Source organism: Denticeps clupeoides, chromosome 1 (genome assembly GCF_900700375.1).
Source record: "Denticeps clupeoides chromosome 1, fDenClu1.1, whole genome shotgun sequence".
Lineage (NCBI taxonomy): Eukaryota > Metazoa > Chordata > Actinopteri > Clupeiformes > Denticipitidae > Denticeps > Denticeps clupeoides.
The window spans coordinates 26635295-26662413 of NC_041707.1; the positions used below are offsets into that span (position 1 = coordinate 26635295).

Here is a 27119-nt window from a genome sequence, read left to right on the forward strand (position 1 = left end):
GTTCAACCTGACGAAAAAATCCCCTCTGAAAATCTATACCTAATAATAACACTGTAGTCAACACAGCTGTCAAAGTAATGTGGAATTTCAATGTCAAGAGAGAGCAGGAAAAAAGGAAAGTTTTTCTCCTGACTGAGGTCTCATCTTCACTGCATCACATTCTTTCAGTGCAGTGTGTGGTGAATAAATGGCTTATGCAGTCATTTGATTCAGCAACCTGAAGAGACCATCCAATGGAAATGACCTGTTCCTAAATGAGCGGCGTTTAGGCAATGCCAGGTAATTGGAAAACACACTTTTAGCAAAAGTAAACGGAATTCTGGTGGTTTTTAGATCTAGAATAAAAAGATATAATCCAGGTCAAGTTACACGGAATTGTTACTCTGAAAGATGCATCAGTCACGACCTGGCTGCAGGAACAGGGGGATTGGATGGCAGCGTCGCATCTGATCAGATGGGTTTCTGTCAGATTACACCTCAGTAGAACCGGGAAAGAAGACAGGAGCAGCTTTGTGTTGCTGTCATGGTGAAATCAACTTCATGATGAGGATAATTATCTTCATCACTGTCATAATCATGTTGTGCCAAACTGAACTTTCTGGGAACATCTCACACAGTTTGCCATCCATTTGATCCAACTGTATCATTAAAGTCTGCTATAGTTGAAGAGCACAGGGACATTGAGATAAAGCTAATCTGGTTTTAATGGAAAAACAAGTGTCTGAGCAGTGTGGACAACATAAGAAATGTAAATCCACACACAGCAAATCCCACACCAGCATTTTCTCATGCAGAAAGTCACTGAGTGTGCATCTTATAGATTTATTAATGCTTATACAGCAAAAAACATGGACAAACTAAATGTACTACAGGAAACTAATCCCCACGGTCAATTATAGAGCAAGTGAATGTGCACTTTACCAGCAAAGACAGACATGCAGATTTGGGTTTTGCTCTCTGGGACATTGCAGTCTGACTGAGTCCTGTCAGACACCCACACAGCTGGAAGACATTTTGCTAGACAAAACAAAGGCAGAGAAAGACTGTGTCTCTTTGGTGAGGCAGCTGGACCCTGATGAGTATAAATATGACAAAGCTAAGCAATGATTTACAGGCGAGAATGTATTCATTCATTCAACATTTGGCATATGAAATATTCATCTTAGTGACATTTCACAGAGGTCTGTATCTCATTTTCATTTATCAGACGCCCTTATCCAGAACGACTTACAATCAGTAGTTACAGGGACAGTCCCCCTGGAGAAACTGAGGGTTAAGTGTCTTGCTCAGGGACACAATGGTAGTAAGCGGGATTTGACCCTGGGTCTTCTAGTTCATAGGCTAGTGTGTTACCCACTAGGCTACTACTGCTCATTTATGAGTAAATGGGTGTTCAGTAGTATTAAAAAGAAGGAATAGAAAAGCAATAGCTCCCCATTGACATCACGCCGCCTACATTACAACACCAAGATTTATTGATAATTTTAAATTAAGCAACAGCATTAACAATCTACGTTATGTCAAACAAACTGTGTTGCAGACCCTGTTCTCATTTTCATCCTCCTCACATCAAAACATGCTATATAGAGGACTCTGGCAGTCTTAACAGAGGATACAGATTACTTTAAGATGACAGAATGCTACTGTGGGTGTGCATTGCTATAATCCCCTTCCACTTCTTTTTGCTTGTGCTTTTCACTGCTCCTTCTCCCTGTCTTTTTCTCATCAGTCTCTCTCATGTTGCATATAAGCCTGCTAGACCACAGAAAAGCTTGAGAGGTATCGTGGGGGTCGAAGCCACAGGAACTGCAGGCTCTTTGATTCTTAATATAGCCTCGGAAAGGTTTCTGGGCTTTGGAAGCACAGATCAAATAGCCCAACTTTTTTGACAGCTGACAGCCTTCTGACTTAAGTGTCATGCATGTTTAATCCATGCTGCTTAGAGAACAGAACCGCACCAGTGCAGAACTTGGTGGGGGTTGGGTGGGGAGGGGGGGTCTCCTCTCCAAACCCTAAGTTCTTCAAACAGCCCTGACAGGCACATGGCTCAGAAACGGTGCTAAGCGAGCCTCAAGGTGTTCCCACATCAGACAAAGAGGGCTGGATTGTGACAGAGACAGAGCTTTGATGGGAGAGAGAAGTTTGAAGATTTTCTGTTCTTCTCTAATGATTGTCTGGAAAACTGATAAATGCAGAGCATACCAAAGGAGATTAGTTGGTTGTTTAAAATATAGACATTGTTTATCCTTTAGAAAGTTATGACTGATATTAAAATAGAAGATTCCAATATTAAATTTGTTGCATTTTCTTGTGGTGTAAGTGATGTGTTCCAAATATCAGACAAAAATGCTGCCAGTGTACGTTGTTGCTTGACTGTCTAAAGCAATGTTGGTGCAGAAGCAAATACAGATGCCAGTGAAGAGGTCCGAGATCAGCTGAAGAAAGAGGTCAGAATTCTTAAATGTTTGTTTAACGCTTGTGAAAGGAAAAGATTCCCTCTGGTTCTGTGCGATAGCACAGATCCAACATTGCATAATCAATACCATCCCACTGTGAAGGCTATTGAAATGACAAGTGAACCGATAGGAATGTTTAAAGTCTGGCATACCAGTCTGGATGAGGGAGAAAAAGTTTTTGTTCCCCTCAGTGGTTTTGAGGCAGGCTACAAAAGGTCCAAGACTCATTTTGTCCTGATGCTGATGATGTCTAAATACAATTATCTCCACTGGGTTTCCTTCTATGGCTATCCAGTGATCATAAGATCCCAGAATCTGTTTTCTCACACATTTACACAAACACATTGTGGAGCATATCTCTGCCTCAGTTATTGGGATTTTTTTTAACAAAACCAAACCACCGTGTAAACTTGACCAAAGTATATAAAACTGAAAGTGTTGACCTTTGTGTGACTTTCTGAAGCTGAGTGAAAGCAAGCATTTGTCACCTGGGACTAATCTTTTAGTTGTGTGAAACCAGCTGAAACCAGCTTGTGGCACTCTTCAGTGCCACAATATCTTTTATCTGAAACGCCATCCTAGACATCCACTATAAATGTAAGGGCACTTATTTCCCAGGCATGAACAAGAAATGAATTTGCTCCACTTGAGTGTAAACAACTTTTATGGAACAGCAGATGTCTGTCAAGTTGTCATCTAAAAAAGATAATCCATTTATGATACTTGAAGATTAATAATAGGAAAGATGTTAGCACACTTAATTATAAAAAAAATGGATTTTGTATTTTTTGGGAAACAATATTTCTTAGTGACATAACGAGTAATCTGAATAAAAAAATGCAGCTATGTAGAGATATTCGGAAGAAAAAAATAACACTTATAAGAGAGATTTACTATGTTCAAGCTATTGAGATATTTAGCCCAAATGAACCTTAATTAAGTTTAAATTAAAGCAGATTATGATTAAATGTAGTAGTATTTCTAAAAGTAAAATATTTTTATCTTCTTCCCTAGCATGTGTGATCATCCCATCCACTGTCTGGCAAACCAAAGATCTGATTCCTTTAATCTTAATGCCCCATTAACCTATATCCTACTTGTCCAACGGGCTTCAAGCTTACCAGTTACCAGATAATACCTTGTGGTGCCTTTCTAGGCCAGTGCCAATGGCCCAGCAGCATTTCTAATTAGTTAATGAATTTCCTTGGAGTATTTATTCTATTAGCCCCCAGAGGAAATAATTTGGGTCTGCTCAAATTAATAAAACATTGATTCCAGATTCCATTGATGTCCGGTCACTATCCACAGCACATCAGACACTAATGTGCTTTAGAAAATTACAGATGTGTGGAAATGATCAAATGTTTGATGAAAAGGATGAAAATGTGTCCCAGAAAAGGTACTGTGAACCTTTTTTGATAAATTGTAGGAAACATTTGAATAACCTGAGATACTGCATTTATTCAGTGGCAAGAAAAATAATGTAAACCCTTCCATATTTCATTGTTTTCTGCATTAGTTTCACATACATGTAGATCAGACCACATTAAGTTAAGGCTATTGACAAATGAAGAAAATATTTCATGTTTGCAGTCATTAAGGGCAAGATGAATTCCAAAGATACTGTGAATGTCTGTACATCAGGTGAAACTCTGTAGAAACTCAGTGATGCAACAGGGCAATGAACCAGAATGGCTTCACAAAAACAAAACCTGTCTTTGGGAGTGACCAAGTCAGAACCCAGACCTTAACCCAATCCATAGAAATGGTGTGGATTGACTTGAAGAGAGCCATGCACATGAGCAGTCCAAGAATTATGACAGAGCTAAAGCAGTTCTGCAAGAAAGGATGTAGTCCCTGGTTGAGGTTATTGCTGCAAGGGGGGTTCAACCAGTTATTAATTCCAAGAGTTCACATACTTTTGTCACTTCTTCATACATGAGTTGTTAACAGTTGTTCTTATTAAAAGATCTGAATGTTGATTTTAGGCACATTATATTTGACAATAGCCTTAACTTACAAGATCTGATATAATGCAGAAAATACATGAAATTCTAAAAGGGTTCACATACTTTTTTTCTTGCCATAGTCTATAGCATAAATGTTTTTTTACTACACTATCATTCAGATATTTTAAGACATATTTTGATTCAAATATCCAAAGTCCTCAAGACAGTCATTGCAGTCAGTCACAAATCCATCTATCAAAGCTGTATATTCTTTCTATTATTATAATAAACAATTAATCCACCAAGTGTCTGACATGAGGATCTTGTATGTCCTTGCTCACAGTAGAGGATGAAGGCATTGATGAAGTACCTTATCTAGAAACTGCAACTAAACCTCTAATCTTGCTGCTAAAAGGAAAAAAAATGTACAAGGGCCAGTGTACCATGCGCTGAGCGCTGGAATTTTGACCTGACAAACCTGTTTTTTTTCTTTGGCATAGCAGGCAGTAGGGCTTTGCCTTACAATTTGCAGGAAAACTTTAGTCCGGCCCTGTCAACACAATCTTATTAAATGTATATAATAACTTTGTCAAAAAAAAAAAAAAATTATCAGATACTAAAATGTATTATTCATGTATTAATTTCTATATGTTGTGTGTGTGTGTGTATATATTTTGTGATATATGGTGTACTTTTAAATATATTCTTCTTTATTTATTAAAAATCTTTTTTTACATTGGAAATTTCAGTTTTGTGATAATGGGTTTGAATGCACCTATACTAAAGGCATTCCACTTGTCCTCTTAGGTAGACTTGAACGGTCTTAACATGACCACTTTATTTATGGTGTGTGTGTGTATATATAAAAAAATTTGCCCAATAATAACTCATGGGTCATTTTCCAGTTCATAGAGTAATCCTACTTGTCTTCTTTCGACTTCTCCTGTTAGGGGTTACCACAGCAGATCAACCAGTCAGTGGGGCAGTGGTGGCCTAGCGGTTAAGGAAGCGGCCCGTAATCAGAAGGTTGCCGGTTCAAATCCTGATTCGCCAAGGTGCCACTGAGCAAAGCACTGTCCCTGCACACTGCTCTTCATGGCTGCCCACTGCTCACTAAGGGTGATTGGTTAAAAGCAGAGGACACATTTCATTGTGTGCACCATGTGCTGTGCCGCAGTGTTTCACAATTGACAATCAAATCACTCTCTCTTTCTTTCTCAGTCTGGTTGTCCACATAATTGATTGGCAAAAGTTTTACACCAGATGCCTGGGTTTGGTCATGTGCATCCGCAGTGGCTGGGTTCATGGCGCAATCCCAGACTCTTTTTGTCTTGAACTAGGGTAAATGGGTTAGGTTAGGGTTAATGAAAGGGAAAATGACCCAAGAAGTTATTACAACCCAAATTAAAGGATTTTCAGTATAGTAAAGACTTTCTCCCTCTTGCAACTTGTCTTTCATCTACTAGCAAACATTTAAAATTACAGTGCTAATTTTTGCATGTTCCTCTAGTCTAATTTCCTCTTTCCCCACATAGAGGTTGGTGAGGGGATAGTATGTTAAACTCATCGGGTGTGATCATGTTAAACAGATTAAGTTGTTTTGTTTCTGCAATATGATCTTTTAATGTCTGAGATTTCCCATATCACATACAACATTGTGCAAAAAGATATTGAATAGTGAATACAAGCCTATCATCTACTAGATACTGCACACTGCAGCAAATAAATCAATATATATTTTCTTGGTGTGAAAATACAAAATGAACGCATACTGAATTCCAAGATCATTTTAACTTTTGGCATTAAACATTATTTTGGGTTCTTTTGGCCCTAGAGGACAATCACTATGCTGGATTCCAAGGCTATGTATTATCATTATCATTAAGCCAGTGTCTTTCAAAATGGATTTGCTCTCTCAATACCAAGTACCCAGCTGTTAAATCACACCCCACAAAACAAGAGTTAAGGTAGTAAGAAAATCACAGTATATTCTGGATCTTCTGCAAGACAGGTCTAAATAAAAAAACATATATATAAAAAAAATAAATTAAGAACAAACCAAGCCAGTAAGTAGGCAAAATAAGCATACACATTTGATTAAATCCAGAAGTTGTGGTCCTAACATATTTTAAATGGTTAAAAATTCAAATTACATACAAAAAAAATTCAAGTTAAAAACATTCAAGTTTAAAAAAAAAAAAAAAAATCTTGTAAAACAAAAGCCAGTGAATAACTGCAGGACACACCAGCATGCCAGAAATACATTAATGACCAATGTTTGGCATGGCTAGAAATTGCACTTTTAGATTCCACTTTTTGGAATTTGTGGACATGGGTTACAAAAGCTGAAAATGCCTTCTAAAGATAGTCTCGCCATATTACTCCAAGTTATTAAATCTATTTTTCAGGAATTACTATGTTGACAAGAGAGATATCCAGTGAAATAAAGCTTAAGACACTGAGGTTACTGGTTGTGAAGGAAAGCTCCTGAGTCCTAAAATAACAAAGATAATTTAAGGAGTCAGCTACTTCTAACACAGTTTTGATGTTTCACTATCCCAGCAGGGCTAAACAATATGGAGGGCAAAACAAAGTTGTTATTGGTTTAGAGGCCTAGTGGTGGTAGAACATATGAAATATGAATTAAAAGAAATGGACATGGTGACATGAGGTTAGCTGGCAAAGCATAGTGACTTACTGTGATGTATTAGTGACCTCACAAACTCCAAGCAGAAGCCAACATAAAAAAAAAAAAACAAATGCAAGACAAACAGCTGATCATTTTTTATATGGAAAGTCATCCAAAAATAAAGTACTCATCAGTATCCACCCTAGGTCGTGGAGGAGGTTTCTCAAGTGTGTCATCATTGATGACTGGATTATCAGAAAAGCTGTCTGACAGGTCTGTTGGAGAAGGGTGGTCCAGGAGGTCCTCTCCCAGAGTGTCCAGGTAGCTGCCTACTGAAATGCCATCAAGGTCTTCACTTCCATTTTGTAGGCTGGTGCAGCTTCCATTCTGAGAGGCATCTTGGCTGTCTGTGAGGCTGTAGAGACTGCCCGTCAGGCTCCCTTCCTGACTGGCTGTGCAAACCCGCACATCCATCGCCCATCGAATGGATTCAATGCCCTCATTGATCAACAGCAGCTGGTGCATAAGCGTGATGTCAATGGACCGAAGGCGATCCTGTGTTTTGGTCAAAAATAAGGGGGGGGGGGGACAAAACATTTTATAAATGATATAACACATACTGAAATCACTGTTTGATATATATATATATATATATATATATATATATATATATATATATATACACACACACACACACACACACACACACTGTTACATCAATTTGCAATTATTTCTCTGGTCTGATCAACCAAGCTGTTTTTTTGTATAAGGCACTGCAAAGACAGATCTTAATGACAAATACTGGTCCACAAAGTTTGCTTTTTTTATATTTATTATGGCAATTTGCTTTATACTCCAGAATGTTATGAAGAGTTATCAGACGAATAGTCCCTCCAAACAAGAAAATGAACGTAATCGCCCAAAAACATTTCCACTGCATTTCAACCCTTCCACAAGAAGACCTGCTGAGATCATTTCAGATGTCCTCTTGTTAACACAGGTGATCGTTTTGACAAGCACAAGGCTAGATATCATTCTGTCATGCTGACTCAGCTGTGGTACCAGTGCAGCGCTTGCTCAGGAATGGCAGCAGACAGGTGTGATTCTGCAAAAATGACAGGAATTGGACTGCTGAAGACTGGGGTAAAGTCTAGGGTTGCAACTAACGATTATTTAATAATCGATTAATCTGTAGATTATTTATTTGATTAATCGTAGAATCGGTTAAAAAGAAAAAAAAAAAGAAAAGAAAAGAAAAGCATTAATTTCCAACCCTTTATTCAAAAACAGAACCAAAATCTTTAGAAAGTGCACAAACATGTTGCTCCTTGAGCTGTTATAATAATAATAAAATAAAAATGGACTAACACAAAAAACATACACATGTATGATTTACATCTGCCAAATATAGACTTTTTGTTAAAAATAAAGTGCCACCTGAGCTGCCACAACGATAAATAATTTATTAAAAAATAAAGAACAATACAAAATCAGAAAATTTAACAGGATTTGTTTGAAGGTCAGAACTTGTTCTCTACACTACACTGCAGATGCACACACTCGCAGACACACACACACACTCACAAACTCTCACACTGACACACACACACACACACTCACAAACTCTCACACTGACACACACACACACACACACACACACACACTGCAAAAATGCTTTTGTAACTTAGTAGTTTTGTCCTGATTTCAGTCCAAATCTCTAAAAAATCTTAAATCAAGATACATTTACTAGACACATGAAATAGCATAAGAAATGATGTCTTGTTTTCTGATAAAACATCTCAAAATTAAGTGATTGTTTAAAACAAGCAAAATTATCTGCCAATGGGGTAAGAAAACTAATCTTAATGAGATATAATCTCAAACAGAAGTTTTAAGCATCACTTAATTTTCCCACTTTTCTTGTCTAGTAATCTTGATTTAAGATTTTTTAGATTATTTGGACTGGAAACGAGACAAAATTACTAAGTAAGAAAAGCTTTTTTTGCAGTGTAGCTATACATGACAACAGATTAAAATGGTCCAAAAAAGGCTAGTGAATAAAAAAATGTCTTTAGTCTTTTAATGCAAAGTAACTATAGCACCCCTGCTTTACTACTGTTATTAACGCGCTAACGCTAACTTGTCATGCCTGTCAAGCTGGATGACGGGTAAACATTTACATTTACAGCATTTATCAGATGCCCTTATCCAGAGCGACTTACAATCAGTAGTTACAGGGACAGTCCCCCTGGAGCAACTTAGGGTTAACTGTCTTGCTCAGGGACACAATAGGCGAGTCGTCCACGCGGAGACACAGAGAACAGTCCGAACGCTTTTTCATCCCCCCTCCACACCTGTAGGTGGTGCTATAAGTCCCCGTCTAGTTCTCCTCCGTGGCGAGTTAAACACCAGCACCAGGGACATTACGTTCCTCACTTCAAAACTGAACAAACGTAGGATTCTGTAGCGACTTACCCTGCTGCTGAACTCCCTTCCTCTTCAAACACGCGTTTCAGGTGCTGGATCATTGCCGTGGTGCTCCCGTGCCGTGTCGCTTTTGCATATTATCGCGCAGATTTCTCTGCCTCCGCCATGTATCTGTCCTCTACCTCCGCTTGTTTTTTATTTTTTATTTTTGCTCCGCGCTGTCTATGAGGCGGCAAACTCTGATAGCATCTGTGCGCGAGAGAGACCGAGTGTGTTCACTCCGCTCCGCGCTCAAATAATCAAACGTCTCTGCGTCGCGCGACATAACGAATCGATTAGGAAATTCGTTGCCAACTCTTTTAGTTATCAATTTTTATCGATTCGTTGTTGCAGCCCTAGTAAAGTCATTTTCTCTGATGAAGCCCTTTACGATTGTTAGGGCATCTGGAAAAATTATTGTCCGGAGAAGAAAATGTGTAGATAGCAAAATCCTGATGAGGTGAAGAATCTACTGGATATTAGTTTTGTTCTGGTGGGATTGATTTTTAGGTGATTGGATGCCATCTAAGATGAAGTGTCAGTTAAAACGGTATACCAAGTGGAGTGGTAGGATAATTTCCCCATGTGAGGAAACTACCTCACCAAGTAAAGTAAGTAAAGTGAAGTGATTGTCACATGTGATACACAGCAGCACAGCACACGGTGCACACAGTGAAATTTGTCCTCTGCATTTAACCCATCACCCTGAGTGAGATCGGGATTGGTGGCACCTTGGTGGATCGGGATTCGAACCGGCAACCTTCTTATGGGGCCGCTTCCTTTACTGTTAGGCCACCACTGCCCCAAGTGATCTTGTATAGATGTATAAAAGGAGAGGACCAGGTACTGAGCCCTGAGGAACACCAGTTGAGAGTCTCTGTGAAGCAGATGTGGATCCTTTCCAAGTCAAGGTAGGAAGCAAACCATTTCAATGCTGAGTCCAGACCACTCATGTGTAAGGCGGCTTCTGATTTAAGGGAATGAATAAATACAGCCATGAATAAATCAATAAATTTAAAAAATGGTACCAAAACATCAGATAGCTACTTCTCCCAACAATCCAAGAACAGTTTGGTAAAGAACATTGGTTTTTCATGGTGGAATACCATGCTATAAGACCAAAGTGGAAACAAGAAACCAAAATTCCAGACTAAATTTTGATGGGCCTGTCCGGGCGTTTTTCGTAGGAGCGGACATAACCTCCTGAGCTGGTCTCAGCTGTGAAATCAGGCAGTGTTATTAAAGTATCCAATGGAGCAGGCGGTCACATGAATTTTGGTGACGTTTAGAACATAAACATAGAAGATAATATGTTAGCATGTTAATGCTAACATCAAGAAAGCTTTACTTTATTTAACAGACGCTTTTATCCAAAGCGACTTACAAGAGGAAGACACCAGCAATTCTCGTTCGATTTCTATAGAATATTGAGTTTACAAACTAAGAGCCCTGATAAGGCTCAACTTGTCAGCGAAGAGCATGCTAAGAGATTAAGTGCTAGATGAAGAAAAATTATAATGTATTTATACATTTTTGGATTGTGCAATGTGTACACATGTGCATGTGTAAGTGTTAGATTTGTCTGTAATACTTTTTGAACAAGAGGGTTTTCACCTGCTTCTTAAAAGTGGTGATAGTCTCGGCTAGTCGTGTGGAGGAGGGCAGGTTGTTCCACCAGCCAGGGACAACAACGGAGAACAGAGATGATTGGAATCAGAGATGAAAGGAATTTTTAGTCTCATTTCATTTGCTGATCTGAGAGAGCGTGCAGGAGTGTAGCTAGGTAGTATTGTATTGATATAGGAGGGTGCAGTTCCATTTACAGCCCTGTAGGCAAGCGTCAAGGATTTGAACTCAATGCGAGCAGCTACCGGGGGTCAGTGGAGAGAGGTAAGAAGAGGTGTAACATGGGTGTATTTTGGCTGATTGAAGATGAGACGGACTGCCATATTTTGGATCATATGGAGTGGTTTTATGGTGACTGCAGAGGCTCCAGCCAGGAGAGTTACAATAGTCGAGTTTGGAGATGGTCATTGCCTGGACGAGGAGCTGCGTAGCCTTTTGCGAGAGAAAAGGCCTAATCTTGCAAATGTTGTAGAGAGTGAACCTGCAGGATCTGGAGATCACAGAAACGTGATGGTTTAAACTCAGTTTGTCATCTATCCAAAGCTAAGAGGGCGTGACCTAGATGAGCCATGTTAAATTTGATGACGTTTGGAGAATGTCAAAAAATTAGCATGTTAGCTCAAGGCATAGCATGTTAGTGGCCGAAGGGCCGGGCGTCCCTAATGAAGTGGCCAAAGGGCCGGGCATCCCTAATGAAGTGGCTGATTAAGCAGGCATCATAATGAAGTGGCTGATTAAGCAGGCATCCTAATGAAGTGGCTGATTAAGCAGGCATCCTAATGAAGTGGCTGGTTTAAGATTCCATTGAATTACAGTGTTGGCGATGCTGCTGTGTCAGTACCCCTTGTGCTGGAAATGACACTGTAGCAGTACCACTTAAAAGGGGCCCCTTTTTATAAATGCTACCAATGCTAAAATTAGCATTTAATGCATTCCAAAAGGAAAATGACCCTGTTTGAGCGTTAATAGCTTGACCACGCCCAGTCCAATCACTTATAAAAGTAATAGCACACCTCACACAATAAAGTACTTATTTTTGATGTATAGCATGCCAGTGTGCGTGCTTCGGTACGACCTGCATTAAGTGCCGAAAAAAGTCTGAAATGACACTTTTTAGTCTTTCCAAAATTGTGCATGATCCATAAATCAGACAGAGACACTATTATGGCAAAACGTCAGTCTTGGCAAGATCTATGAGACAACATCAACATCTTTTTTGTATGTCAAACCAGCTGGACACAAAGTCCGAAAAAATGTCAAATTTTGAACTATGATAATAAACGTGTTCTGAAAACGCTTTTGGGGAATTGTGTGCAGACTGTAAATCTGATTGAGCCAAACCATGTGTCAAACCGAAAAGCTGCACGACCTGACATGAAAGTCGTGTGTGTGCACTAGGGCTGCACGATTTGGGGAAAAAGACATATTGCAATTATTGAGATCAATATTGCGATATGCGATTGCGATATGATAAAGGGCACTTGCTTGTATATCAATGAAAAGTCACATACAAATTACTAATAGTGAAATGTTTAATTTCAAATTGAAACATACAAACTACTTGAAATGCCCAGTGCTTTCAAAATACAATATTCTACAAAATTAAATAATCACAAAAAACTCTTTACATTACTGTCGAACGACAAAGCCTGGTAAGGCTAAACAACTGCTCTGATTATATTTGGCCATTATAAAATCCCATATCATATTTCTTACGTTTAACCAAAACGTTGCTTGGAGGCTGACTTGAACACAGGGATGCATAGCTTTGCTGGCTTAGCTAAGGTTAAGATTTGTAAACTGAGGTGAATTTCTTTAGGAAACCTTCAAAGTTTGAAAAAAGTTAACTAAACAGCTAAGAACAGTCTAAATAGTTAATGCCTACGTTTAGCCGAAATGTTGTTTGGAGGCTGACTTGAACACAGGAATGCATAACTTCGCTAGCTTAGCCTAGCTTAGCTAAGGTTAAGACTTATAAAACGGGATTTTATAATGGCCAAATATATTCAAAACAATTGTCCAGCCTTACCTATGAAATGTAATCTCCTGGGATCAGGTTTGGAGCGTACAGCGGTTTGTACAGCCCCAAGCAGCACAAGACTGAGGCATTTTTATCCACGTCTCTCCATAGACATGTATATGCTTCACTGCACAGCACAGCCTATCGCAATATGGCAGCGACGTTGACGTACGTGTACCCATATGTCTATGTGAGTCACGAATCTGAGGTCTCCATTGAACCGAATCGAAAGTCATGTGACCAAACACGTTACATTTAAATCGCAGCTTTTTGCGTTCATGTAATCGCACAGTGCCCCCTGTTGGTGGCACTGGCATGTCACATATGTCAGATCATTGGCCTCGCCTTGACTTTCATGTCACTAGCTTCAACGGTTGCCATCAGGGAGCCAAAAATGTATTCCCAGCACAATAGTAAATGGTCTGTCATACTGACAACCCCAAACTAAGTGTCTCGGGGAACAAAACATTGAAATGTTGGGTCAATGGCCAGGAAACTCCCCTGTCAATTGAGAACTTGGTAAATCCTCAAAATTCAGCTGGACAAACCAAAACCTACAAATTCTGACAAACTCCAAGCACTGATTATGAAGGAATGGGTTGCAACCCATTCATTTCGCAACCCATTCAGTTCGCCAGGGCGAATTAAAGATGTCTTGATAAAAAGGGCAAAGACTGCAAATATTGACTCTTTGCATACATTTCTAATAGTCAATAAATAAAATGCTTTATAAAATGATTGTAATTACATTTACGGCATTTGGCAGACGCCCTTATCCAGAGCGACTTACAACGTGCTTAAGTTACCATCGATGAAGAGATCAATTCCTGTTCACTAGGACCGCAACTATGAATACATCTATTTTATTCACTCTGTTGTAGATTCTGTACACAAGTTCGACAACAAGAAAATTACAATTTAATCTAAATATTCTTTAAAGAGGAAGGTCTTGAGCTGTCGCTTGAAGGTTCTCAGTGACTGAGCTGTTCTGACCTCGAGGGGAAGTTCATTCCACCACCGAGGGGCCAAGAAAGACAAGAGTCTAGATGAATGTTTTCCTTTTACCTTCAGAGATGGAGGGACCAGGCGAGCAGTACTGGAGGCTCGGAGTATACGAGGTGCAGTGCGAGGTGTAATAATTATATTTCAATACACTAGAGAAACAACTGACAAAAAGATCTAAAAATATATATCCTTTTATTTACTAATAAACAATCCCTCACACAGCCTCCAACCTAATTATGTCACCAAGATGCAAATAAATTACTTTGAAGGTACGGCAGAATTAGTCTGTTCTGCCAGTAACAAAACACCTGAAGTTTGCAAAAAAGCTACAACAATGGACCCCGATGTCACACCAAAAGCCTGGAGACTCTTGGATTATTACAAAACCAATGATTCATCATTGGGTCTTTCAAATGGAAAATTATGTAGTCATGTCCAAATCAAAACAAAAATGGTTAGAAGACTACAAGCTCCCACTCTGTACCCTGAACTGAACCTCACCCAAAAACCTGTGATGTGAGTTTTAGAGGAGAGTACACTAGGGATGTGCAGTATAAATGGTACGTGATATAAATTTGGCCAACGGTGGAGATTTTGATTATACCAGTTTACCACCAAAATATCTGCTCCCCAAGAAAATAACAAAGTTGAGTCACCTGCGCATAACCATGCCTACTTGCCTACAGCACAAGCAATTAGTTTTGGGCGAGAGCACAGGGATTTAAGATGTCCTAAATTCAAGTTTGCAAAAAAATAAGGGCTTAAATATCATTAATAATGACCACTAATCCTTGAATTTTAAAAGAATCATTTAAAAGAAAAAATACAGCAGACCCAGCAAGTAAAATATAACAAGCCTTCAATCAGTCAGTAATTCTCTGGCCACTGCAAACTTCCGGGTTTACTAAATGTAGCACAGGTGTCATTGCCCAATCAGGAACTGATTGGTTAAGTGGTACAGAAAAAAATTAAAATAATAATAATTTTTAATCACAAATAATAGCTTGGAATTCTGGAGGGATGGCATGATAAAATATGAACAAGAATATTGTTATTTAAATATTTTCTGAATATTTTTTTTGTAAAGTATGTATTTTCTTGGCCTTATGGGTGTGACAAAGTCCACATTTAGTAGAATTGCCCAGGAATTGTTTTATAAGGCATACGGTTGTTACATGTTGATGTAGCTGTAAATTTTTTATTATACAACCTCCTGCTGAAGTGCATTTGCTATGGACAGATATTACCCTTTCAAAAACAGTTAAATTTAAATTATACAACACAATATATACCATCTATGGATAAATTTATATCAGAATATCATTTTTTTTACCATATTGCATGGCTTTAGAGTACACAAGAGAGGACAATCAGGAGAAGTTGACAAAACACAAATGTTACACTGGATAATAAAAAAAAAGGGTGGACATTTCATTTAGTTGAAAATTACTTTTTGACATTAAGTTCAATAAAATTTCTCAAGTGGGCCACAAGCACTGCAGGTCACTGGCAGCATGTCTAGAGCCATCAGAACTATGCAGAGGCAAATGGTGTAAGACATGGTTGACATAACATAGCTGCTGATAAAACAAAGTCTTTATCGAAAGGAAGGAAGGGTCACAGTGTTATATTGATTTCAAATTCCACTAAATACAGATATTCATTACCATACTCTATGTATGGCACACAGCATTCATTTTTGCAGTGTTATAGTTTTAATTGTGAATAGTACTAATGAAGATCATTTCAAATAGGAAGTACTGTAATTGTAATGAGGACTGTTCTAGTAACAATATTAAAATGAATAACCTGACTGCTTCTTTTTGTGTAATTTTATGTGAAAATAAAAGTACTATCCAGCTGTTTATACTGTTGCTTAGCAACATCATTGCGATGTAATCAATAACACAAGGTACAGCATTATATTTGAAGAACTAGTCAAGAGAGATGAGATTATGAGATATAATTTAAGTCAATCTTCCAGCCAAGAAATCAAACTTGTATTAATTTGGTATATTCATTAATCACTTTTCTTAACAAATGCCATATACAGTGGCGAGTCACAAAACGACTCAAATTATCAGTGTTTAGCAGTGACTGCAACCATCCCCTACATGAATCTATATATCTATATATAAAACACACACAAAGCATATTGGAGAGTAACTTGGGCTTCATCAGAAGCTTTATGATCACTTTGTAGCTTTTATTGAGAGGCAGGATATAGGGTCAGATTCCTGTTTATAGATTAAGTCCTGAACAAACAGTGAACTTCAAATTCTTCTCCATTCAAAAGTGCTTTTAGACTAGGACTAGGCTTAATCCATAAATGGGAGACTGGCCCATAATGATTATCTTGCTACAATTTAAGCAGACAGATTTAACACTCCTGCCTCAGAATAGTCAATCCCTTTTAATTTAAGACTGACACACTTAACGTCACTATTAGACAAACAGAAAGAGAGGGAGGGTGACAGAGAGTTAACTCATGCATGCAGAGGTAAACTGGAGGATATCATGTTCCTGCCGTATGTTAGCAAGGGTAAGAAACTTTGTACGAATACTTCTGGTGTTCAACAAAAACAAAGAGAGGAACTGCTTGAATGGATTAATGACTAGAAGAGCTACAGGCATCTTATTAATACTCCTACTGAGCCAGATGTTCCTCCATATCCTTTAACTACTATAACAAAAACAATTTCTGTACTACTAAAATAATTTAATGCTGCTTCCCACTGGCAGCTATCTGAAGAAAAAAATCCATGTAAACATAAACCCAACAGCTGGCTACAATAACAAAGAGATATTGACAGGACTAACCATCTGCTTCAGTGTTATAATCATGGCATGATGACCTTAGGCTTAAGCTAGAGAGGGAGGGGCTTATTGTCACTCTTAAGTTTTCTTCATGTGCAACATGCATCAAATGTTCCATATCTTACTGTTTTTATTTTACAGCGTTTGACTGCGGAGGAATTGTAGGTGTAGACTGTCTGCTGTACAAATAGACATTGATAAATTAACACTAACCAAAACTCACATCACAAAATGTTGTAATGGACTCGCGAATTTGTAGTAAGAAAACAGAACAAGCGGGAGGTCTATAGGAGGTCAGACTACAGGTGACAAGTGCGGAAGCCCGCGGATAATAACTTGTTATTGCTTGCCGGTATAGCGAGATTTACGGTCACGGAGACAGCACATGACAGACGTTTGCCAACTGCATGGCTGATGTAACTTCTGAAAGCTGCAGCAGCAATTCTGGGGTTAATTATATTTTTAAAATTTCTACTTGGGCCTGTTTTGCTCTGTAGTAAACAAAGCACATGTATTATCCCAGTAACACATGTCTATTCACAGACGTGCAACACACTGAAAACTTACCATTTCTTGTTTTAAAAATGTTATCTTACTCTCCAGTCGCTTCAGGTCCGTGGACGTGTGGCTCTTGATGGTGACCGGTGCCAGTGCGGGTATTGCCGATGTCTTATCATGACTTGTCTTAAAATCCCGTTCCGCCAGTGAGCGGATAAGACTTTCTGGAACTTTTCGACCCAGTTTGGTCTCTATATCTTTCAAATCAGGCAAACCATTGTCCTCGTCCATAACTGAAGTCAGGACATGCGTTTAATAAATAAAATATTTAAAGATGAGGCGCCGGAGTCGTTTTACTACAACTAAAACACGCACAAAGTATGTGCCTACAGTAAAATTCGTGGCGATTCAAAAGTTGAAAAATAAATAAATAAAGTGGTCCGCGTAAGTCCAGTCTTTGGCTCGGCGCACACTGTCCTTCGGTCGGTCTTTCTGGAAACGCTGAAACACAGTGTCTACCGAAACAAAAGTCAATCCGGACCGTCCGGACACAACATGTATATCAGTTACGCGACTCGTCCCAAGAAACCGAAGACTCCTTCACACAGGTGGAGGCGCGCAGTCCAATTACCGTAAGTACACAACTAGTGTCGCAGTTGCCGTAAGGTTACAAATATCGCCGCAAAATAGTTTGGTTTGTGCATTGTAATGTAGCCATAACCATAATTGTAGCCATAATTATGTTGCAATATTTATTGCGTATATTAATCTTATATGTAATTCAGTATATGGCCGCAAAATTTAACACACAATGTTGGAAATCACACCGTACAAAAGGCATTTACGCCTCACTATAGTATAGTTCTCATAGAAATCCAAACCCGTATAGAATTTAGAAAGTTAAATCCACTTATTTGGGGATATAAGCAAACTATTATTGTACTCATTAAATCAATGAGCATTACCCCCTCTTGTGGTGGTACACATATCAAATAATACTTAAAACATTTCTCATCAGAACTTAAAACTGAAGAACAGACCTTAAGAACATCTGGCTTATCATGAAAATTAATATGAAGCTTTCATGTAGCTTGATCAGTCAGAATACATGTCGTAGCACAGTAGGTTTTATCACTTGCTTTCTGTTTTAAAAGTAAATTTCTCTCAAATGAAGTCAAATGTAAAATTCTTTCAAATGAGTAAAATCTCTCAAATGAATGTCTTTGCATTACTATTCTGTTTGCATTAAGCCGATATAAAATGTATCACATAATTTAACAATTATTCCATATACATAGGTGTCACTGTGACTAAAGTCTACATTTCAATTCATTTATCCTTCTCTTCTACACTGAAAAAAGTGCACACAGGCTGAACTTAAAAAAATTAAGTAATCTGGCTCACCAAATATTTTAGCATTGATGTAAATTAAATAAACAGGTTACAGCAGGTTGTAAATGTAAATTTACAATGTAATGTTTACAATGTAAAGTTTCGCCAATGTTCACCTTTTACAGTGTATTAACTACAGAGCATGCTACTTTGCTGTAAAATCAGTGTATGTTGATCTATAAGTCACTCACAAAACAGTCTATCATCAATCTGAAAAAAAAAACATAACACACCAAGACACCTTCATAGTTTATTTAACAAAATACCAGTCTACATTGAATTTGTTAACTCTGTCAGTTCAATGAAAAATATTGTTTTTTCTTAGTTTTCTTTGTTGTTGGTTTACTGATCATTAAATACTCTCCATGTTGTCAGAAGACAACATCAAACTAGGAGAAAACCCTCTTTAGAAATACAAAGTTTTTAAAACTGTTCATTCAGTTCTTGAAAGCACATTGTTGTAAAATACCATTATAGCAGAATGTGTTAAAAGTAGACCAAATTGGTTTAATAATTGTTTTGCTAGCAATGTAAAAAAAAAAACAGTACACAGAAGTCAACTATATCAAAAGAAAAATTCCAAAATGCAAAGTTAATGGTGCTTCAATTTACAGGTAGATCAAAATACAAATCCTATATAACTAATAAGACTTTTTCCACACCTTCAGTGGATCCATGTGATCTCCATTAGGGCAGTTTTTTTTAAGTTGTTGAACTCACTGTTCCATTAATGTAAAAAAACACTACACTACAGACTGGGTTTTATCTGAATGCCTGTCATGCTCATCATAGCGTTGGTACTGCTCTCCAAGAAGTGGCTGCCTGCCCTCCACTTTGTAGGATTTAGACCTTACAGCACAGGTGGTGACAGCAAAAATGACTGCCACAACAATCAGGGCAGCCACCACAGTGACAGTGATTATCTCAGTCAGAGTGATAGCTCGTGCTACAAACAAAGAAATATGTCAGTAGTCAGGACAACGTTCAAGGCTCCCTCAATATGTAAATGTATTTACAGAGATTTTGTCACATACCTGGCCATTCTGCTTCATAGGAGTAACCAAGGTTTATGGGAGCAGTCACAAACATTTCCGAATTTCTAATTGGTGGCCAGAAGGGAACCATGTTGAACTCCCTGTTATGCCCAATAGGCGCATTCTCCAAAGGATAAACAGATGAATCTACCAGTAAATAAAAACAGAATTTCATTGAATATAAATTGTAAATTGTAATTCCACCAATATCAGCCAATAGTATCTAAATTATTTTAACATAAATATCAGAGTGTGGTCATATCTCTAAAAGCATTAAATATATCATTTGTTTGAAAACAAATTACCAGGAGTGTGTCTTCTTAGCCATTCATCAAATATGGCATCAGTAAAAGTGTGTAGGAGGACAAATATTGGGTCATTTGGAGATAGGTGGGTCTGTCCACCAGTCCCATTCAAGAAGAGGTGGGCCAGGTTATGCAGACTGCGCACCACTGGGTCATAGTTCCCTTGGGGAGCACTGTAACCTGGGAAAAGGCATAAATCATGCTTATCATTCAAAATTCTCTTAGGTTACTATTAGACATTTATGACAAGCATGGATTGGACAGTGATATTTGAATACCACAGCTCAATTCCAAAAAAAACAATTGGCCCTCACCTTCAATAGTGTTCCGGAAGCTCTCTGAAGAGGTAGAGTAGAAAGGGGGGGTGTCAAATGTATTGAGCTCCAGACAGTCAGCCACATCCTGTGGCTCAGGGAGACGCTGCACCATAGGACGAGCTACATTTCCTGCAGGATTTCTCTGAATGGGACTGGTCTCAGTGCCTGAATGTGTGACATTCATTCACTAGTGAGCATGTGTTTAGGCAACACAAGAGTAACATAGTGATTTTGCAAAGCATAAAAAGTGAAATCACTCAAACAACACCATACAAAATGTCAAATAGTCTGCTAAAGACTGTGATGCAATGTAATGGTGGGTAAAGATGAAGGTGTAATTTAAGGCTTCAAATGGTGATATAAGCAGATCTAAACACTTACGCACCAGGTGCATAAGAAACAAGAGACAGTGATGAAAGCAGATTTATGGTGTCACTGTTCCCTAAGGTTGCTACTGTAGCAACTATACTTTTTAACTTTATGACAATGTCCATGTGCAAGAATAAAACTGTGTTTTTTTTCTTGGGTGCTTTTAGACATGAGGAGACATGACTTACTATTACAGATGGTGCCCAGAGTGTCATAGTCATCCACACTCTCACAGATGACCCTCCACTGGGCAAAGATGGAATTTGAGCTGATAGCATTTATGTCAAAGCTGCTGCGATCTCCCATTAAGTCATCTGTGCAGATGTCACAGGTATTCCCGCCAATTGCAAAGTTCCAGTATGGCAGGGCAAACCTTGGGTCCTGTAGCATGTCCTACCAAAACCAAAATAATTGCAGTGAGCATTATCCATTTGTCAAACTCATCAACATATCATTGGTATTAATATTAATAATTAATACATTTCTACAATAATCAATACATATGAATTATGACATGACTACTTCTAACTGGCAGATGTAAGGTACGAAATTATCAACACCCTTATCTCTTCTTAGTTACTACAATGTTGTTATGTTAGTTTGCATCAGTCAGAGGCTTTACCATTAATGTAGTTTCAGCACCATATTTTGTAAGACATTTGGCTTAGACCAACATCAGTAGAGCAGACTGCATGCAAGATAATGATCATAAAATAGTAGAATAATTAACTAGTGCATCCATTATATACCAAGAATACAATAAATGGTAGATTTTGATTTTTTTTATTAAAATGATTAGCCTGGTAATGATAATCAGATTTAAACAGTATTGTTTCATGGTGGCCTGTGGATAATGTGGGGTGAAAATGCTAAAGCAAAACAGAAAACCACTTCTTTAAATCTCAGCTCAGACTATAAAATCCTTTTTTCCACAAGTTCATGCTGATTACTGCATGAAGTATTGAAATGAGCCACACACATTTGGCATAACAGTACAGCAATACTATAACAGTCTTACACTAGTTTGGTAGGGACAGTACTAAAAAACCTCACCTGCATGTCACGCTCCATCTGAAGCAGGTGATATCTGTGCCATGTCAAGAAACCTGGACCTTCATGCGAAAAATCCACTCCTCCAAAAGGGGGCTGACCAGAGCCCAGGAATGTTTTACTGACAGAATAGTAGTGAGACCAGACAAAGTAGTTGTAGATGGTAATGTTCTCAAACTGCATGGCATTGCCATCGGGGCCAAACACTTCAGCAAATCTCCGGGTTGCGATCACAATGTCTGGATGTATGGTGCGCTTGGCCTGGTCCAGAGCATTCACAAAAGCACGCTTCTCGTTGGTGTTCAACAACATCACATTTCTTCTGACTGAGGAAACACATTCAGAATCATTATAGGTCAGTCTTCATAATTATTTCTGAAAAACTGAGAGTAAAGAAACACGTAAATACATTAATCTATGAAACAATGACGTGATCAATAAATTTAGAAATACCTGGTATGAACAAAATAAGTACAACACATACTATCCTGTCATGTTTCTAAAACTGCTAAAAAATGCATTGCTGCTGGTCATTAAGGACCAAGAGGGGTAATTTAGAAGAGATCACCCTTGTCTCTTTTGATTATTCTGTTATATATTATATTATTCTGTTTTTACTGCATTCGTCTTTTTTGATCTCTGGAATCATATAACTTAATCATGTTATTTGACAAAAAACTCTCCACATGAATGATGAGTTCAAAAACAAGTTTTTGACTTTGGTTCCTCACCTACAGGGACTGCCTGGTCACAGTTGACCCCAGTCAGCCCATGCCTGCAGCGGCCGCAGTTGTGGCCAGAAAAGTTCCCGTTGCACTGGCAGGACCGGTTAAAGAAACGGAGAGGCCAACGTTCCCTGTCATCTTGGCCATCATGGGGGTACTGTGGTCCGTGGGGTCGCCCATCCGGTACCACAGACACACACTGTCCCCGACCTCTATTGAAGCCACAGGGGTCGTTGGTTGTTCCAGGTGGTGATGGACAGCACTGTCCACTCAGAAGTCCAGCTGGGGTGACACACTCCCTGGGAAACTGGGCACCTACCATCACAACAGACAAAATTAGCAGGAAGCAGGAGCTCCACATGATCCTCAGCAAGTGTTAATCTCTACAAAAAAAAAAAACTTTTCAGTTTCAGCTCATAACAGGGAATTTACTCAGACTCTCTTGGTTCATTCACTGTCCTCACACTAGCTGCATATAAGCTCAGGCAAAGAAACGTCTGCCCTTAAATACCAGATTAGCGCATGACTGCCAGAGTTTTTGATCTCCTCGTGACTCCATCACATTTCCTACTGAGGTGAAGGGGGTGCAGAGGCTCAGTCATGCACCACGGGAAAAAATGCCAAAGGCCACTCCTGTGTCCACAGCACTCCCTCAGGGTTGGGAACTGGCAATTCAGATGTTGTACATTCAAAAATATCATTTAAAAGGCATGTTCCTCTAATTACTGTAATTATTAATTGACTTTTTGACCAGTGACTTCATTAATGCAGTTAATCAAGTGATACAATTTTGATGGGCCTCAGACTGATAAAATAGCAATGTGATGTTTCCATGTATTGACATAATTAAAAAGGAAAATAGTCTGCTTGCACTCCTCAGTATTTTAATGCCACTTTTACAAGATTTTAATAGTCAAAAATGGCCCCAGGTCCTGTTTCCCAAAACATTCAACCTCCATTCAGCATTCATGCATTTACATTCCTTCTCCTGCATGTGATCTTTCAACCCCCTTCAATTCTCAGTGACTAGTGGATGTGCAGTAAAACATCATTCTAAATGGTGTTTAATGGCATATGCCTTTAACAATTATACTTATATTGAAATTTTAATGAAAGAGCAGCACAGTATATGCACTGATAAAGCTGTACAGAAAATCAAAGCATTGTCTCAATCACTCTGTCAGGTTTAGGTTCATTATGCAGTACTTACACATTAACATAAGGTGTTTTTTTGGACCTGCATGCATTTACACATATTTAGTTCAGCCAAATTAATTTGATGCTATTGTTTTATAATAACTAGGACAGACAAAACTCCCTCGGGAACAAACTATTCTTAATTAGACAGCAGTGCTGTAGAATTCAGTTGGAGGTTTGGAATTAAAAGCACACATTGGAGAAAGACATGAAAAGCTTTCATTGAAGAAGTTCCAGTTTTGAATCGCCATATGTTTATTTCCAGTTGAAAGGCGTTATTTCACTTTTACACAGAAAATGTTGTGTGCCAACTCCCTTTAGAAACACAGGTACAAAGAGAAAAAGACACAGCATGTCTGAGTGGCAGTAGCCAGATATGCAAATACAAATTCTTTAATGAGTACATCAGCATCATGGTGGTTTGAAATCCAACTTTTTATTCTTTTATTTCTGCTGATTATCCACACGTTCCAAGTTGAATTTGCAAGTCAAAAAGTGGCTGAGTCAAAATGTGAGGTGTGCCTAAAGCTAAACATTTCTTCAGTCACATGCAAAGCTCATGGCATGCTATAAATCTTCTGTCATTTTTCATCCACTTAAGACTTTCTGCTTTCTTTGCAGCAAAATGTTGCTTCTGTTCAACTAATAAAAATAATTTCTATAGAATTCTATATAATATTGTGCATTTTACATAAGGATCAGAAGTCACACTGGTCACATGTTGGTCATGTGAGCTGGATAAGATACTTAAATGGATTCCAATGCAAACTTTTGGGGAATATCTAGGGAAAAGTCACAGCTGTAAGCAATTTGTTATAACCCAAATATAAAGAGATAGGATAGATTGTAATGGTCAGTGAAAGGCTTGCAGTAATCAAAGTGACATATACCCACAGGTTTGTGAACATATTATTTAGCACACATACAGAAATGTTAGTAATGTTCACTCATGTTAACAGATCAACATATCAAAATTAAGTTGCAGAAGAAAGTGGGACTGAATGTTGATCTTGCCTTCAGTCACAGGCATATACACACACACCATGACAACAAAACCCTCTGAGTCTCTCCCCTTCCCTCTGTGAAGTAAAACTTGTCAGAGGGGAATCATGTGAGAAGGTCTGACTGTAGCTTAATAGTAATCCTTTTGCCTGTGGAGAAAACCAGCACAGTGGGATCCATTAACATTGAGCTATGAGCCATTCATATGACTAAACCTTGCACAAGACTGCCATTTTAGCCCCCCTCTCATTTATATGATCACAATCACCCCCTGCATACCTGAGGTTGTAGTGGGTACTTAATGTTTAATTTAAGAGACATATTTGTATGATAAACAATTATTAAATTACACATTCAGTCACCTCTGAAAGATTAGAGTATGAAATCTATTAGAATTATTAGTCTCGTTTGTAAAAATAATGCTTTTGAATGAGTGTGCAGGTAAGAGATACAAGGGATGCTAGTCATAGTGAGAACTGTGACAGCTGACATGACACTCCAGTTCATGCTGTATCTTCAGGATCAGGCTGCTTTGATGATGCAAGATTCTGACATTTCAAGGTCATAGTTGAGGATGGGTGCTCTTGCATCCCAACCAGTATGCTCTGCTCTTATGTTAGGCTGGAGACCTCTAGGCCTCAGGAGTCTGAAGCTGATCAAACAAGCTTAATGCTGAAAATACTGGGGTTCCACAGTCCCATCACATTACTTTACATTATATTGGTGACAGTGATGCCTCGGATTTGAACGGATTTTGTCTTGCATTTCCCCATGTTGAAGGCTCTGTTTTAGTAAGCAGTGATCCAGCAAGCAACCAATGTTTAGACTTAATCCTCAACCACAGGCAGATTTTTATTCATTTGTAAGTGAAAGACTAGACTAATGATTTCTTACTAAATGATTTCTTACTAAATTATAAAACAACATAAAACTTTATTTGTCTGGCACCTCATTTTGCTTTGCTTTATAATGCAAACTGAAACAGTGAAAACAGAATAAAGACAGCAGCCTTCATTGTCATTGTAATGAGGCATCAATTTCTTTCTTAACAGATTGTCAAAGGAGTCTGGATCATGGTCATTTTTACACATTTGCCATCTTTAAAATTATTCTGCATTTTTGCTGTAACATCTGACTACCAAATATGATTATAACACAAAAGCTTTGCTAAATGCACTCTACATGCAAGAACAATGTAGGGTATTGTTTGGGTATAAAAATGACTGATTATTCTATCCAATCCAACTCTTGTTTTTTCTTTTTTTCCTTTGCATATTCAACATTTGCCAAGTTTGAATTAAACAGTATGAGCATTATTATAAAAGGTCAGTGGACAATAAGGCTACACAAACACATTCTGATTTCTGTCTGTAGAGTTGACTACAGTAGGCATTTCTGTGAGACGATACACAAACTGGACACATACTTTTGGTTAGGACTTGAAATATAGGCCTTGGACACAACATAAATAAAACAACCACATATTTTACTACATTATTTTACACTTATATTTACACCATTTAATAGACATCCTTATCTAGACTTACAATCAGTAGATACATGGTTAATGTCAGGGTTATTTGTAACTTCTTTAAAATGTGTCAGAAGAATCATTTTCTTTTTTGTTTAAAGAACCATATTTTTTCACAAATAATTACACTATCATCAATGGAAACTTATTTATCTTGAATTCCTATTAAGATTAAATAATTATAATGCATCCTAAAGAGGAAACACTGTTCAATAAACACAATGTCCCGTTTTCTGATGGCACAATGAGTATGAAAAAAGGGGCATAACACTGTTTCATCAACAAGCATGTTTCTGTTGCTTTGATTCCTGCTTATTTTTAATAACATATTTTTATGACTATTAGGCTTTAAAACCATATTTTAACACTGACATAATCAAATAGAACATTTTGTTTTAGAATTTGAATGCCGATTTTTAAAATGCTTAAAGTGATCAACTCTTATCTTGGTCAAGGGTATTTTCTGGTCCAGGTATGTTTAGAAGTTAAGTAATAATAAGCAAATAACATATTTAATAAATATTGCAAAATTGTTTATAAGACTATACATCACGTTTTTGATAGAAAATTTTTTGTCCCAATTCTAAAGAATGCATATATTTTTTAAACATACTAATGCTTGGCTTCTACATAACAAATTGCCATCCGTTATAGTCTGTGATTTTTACCACAAGGGCTCCTCCAGGGTACAGGGATCTGATATGATGACAGCCTACCCCCTAATGCTGTGT

At 38.1% G+C, this 27119-nt stretch overlaps 2 protein-coding genes across 2 annotated transcripts; both read right to left on the reverse strand.

Annotated features, from left to right (window-relative positions):
- Nucleotides 1-5578: 5578 nt before the first annotated feature.
- Nucleotides 5579-18062, reverse strand: lurap1l (leucine rich adaptor protein 1 like). Its single transcript, XM_028989262.1, has 2 exons — nt 17536-18062; nt 5579-7589 (listed from the first exon to the last, which is right to left on the reverse strand). Exons 1-2 carry the CDS (start codon nt 17755-17757, stop codon nt 7203-7205), a joined length of 609 nt encoding a protein of 202 aa, XP_028845095.1. The 5' UTR covers nt 17758-18062; the 3' UTR covers nt 5579-7202.
- A 1042-nt stretch (nt 18063-19104) lies between these two features.
- LOC114795688 (5,6-dihydroxyindole-2-carboxylic acid oxidase-like) lies at nt 19105-23117 on the reverse strand. Its single transcript, XM_028989247.1, has 7 exons — nt 22665-23117; nt 21937-22259; nt 21072-21276; nt 20512-20679; nt 20198-20377; nt 19893-20039; nt 19105-19804 (listed from the first exon to the last, which is right to left on the reverse strand). Exons 1-7 carry the CDS (start codon nt 23017-23019, stop codon nt 19602-19604), a joined length of 1581 nt encoding a protein of 526 aa, XP_028845080.1. The 5' UTR covers nt 23020-23117; the 3' UTR covers nt 19105-19601.
- Nucleotides 23118-27119: the final 4002 nt, after the last annotated feature.

Bases quoted from the DNA above. Each gene is read 5' to 3' on its own strand.
- lurap1l (XM_028989262.1), bottom strand. From the start codon at position 17,757: ATGGACGAGGACAATGGTTTGCCTGATTTGAAAGATATAGAGACCAAA. The intron at 7,590-17,535 runs GTAAGTTTTCAG...ACCAAAACACAG, and splicing joins CATTTTTAAAACAAGAAATG to GATCGCCTTCGGTCCATTGA.
- LOC114795688 (XM_028989247.1), bottom strand. From the start codon at position 23,019: ATGTGGAGCTCCTGCTTCCTGCTAATTTTGTCTGTTGTGATGGTAGGT. The intron at 21,277-21,936 runs GTGAGGTTTTTT...TGGTTTTGGTAG, and splicing joins AGATGGAGCGTGACATGCAG to GACATGCTACAGGACCCAAG. The intron at 20,040-20,197 runs GTAATTTGTTTT...ATTTACTGGTAG, and splicing joins GCTAAGAAGACACACTCCTG to ATTCATCTGTTTATCCTTTG.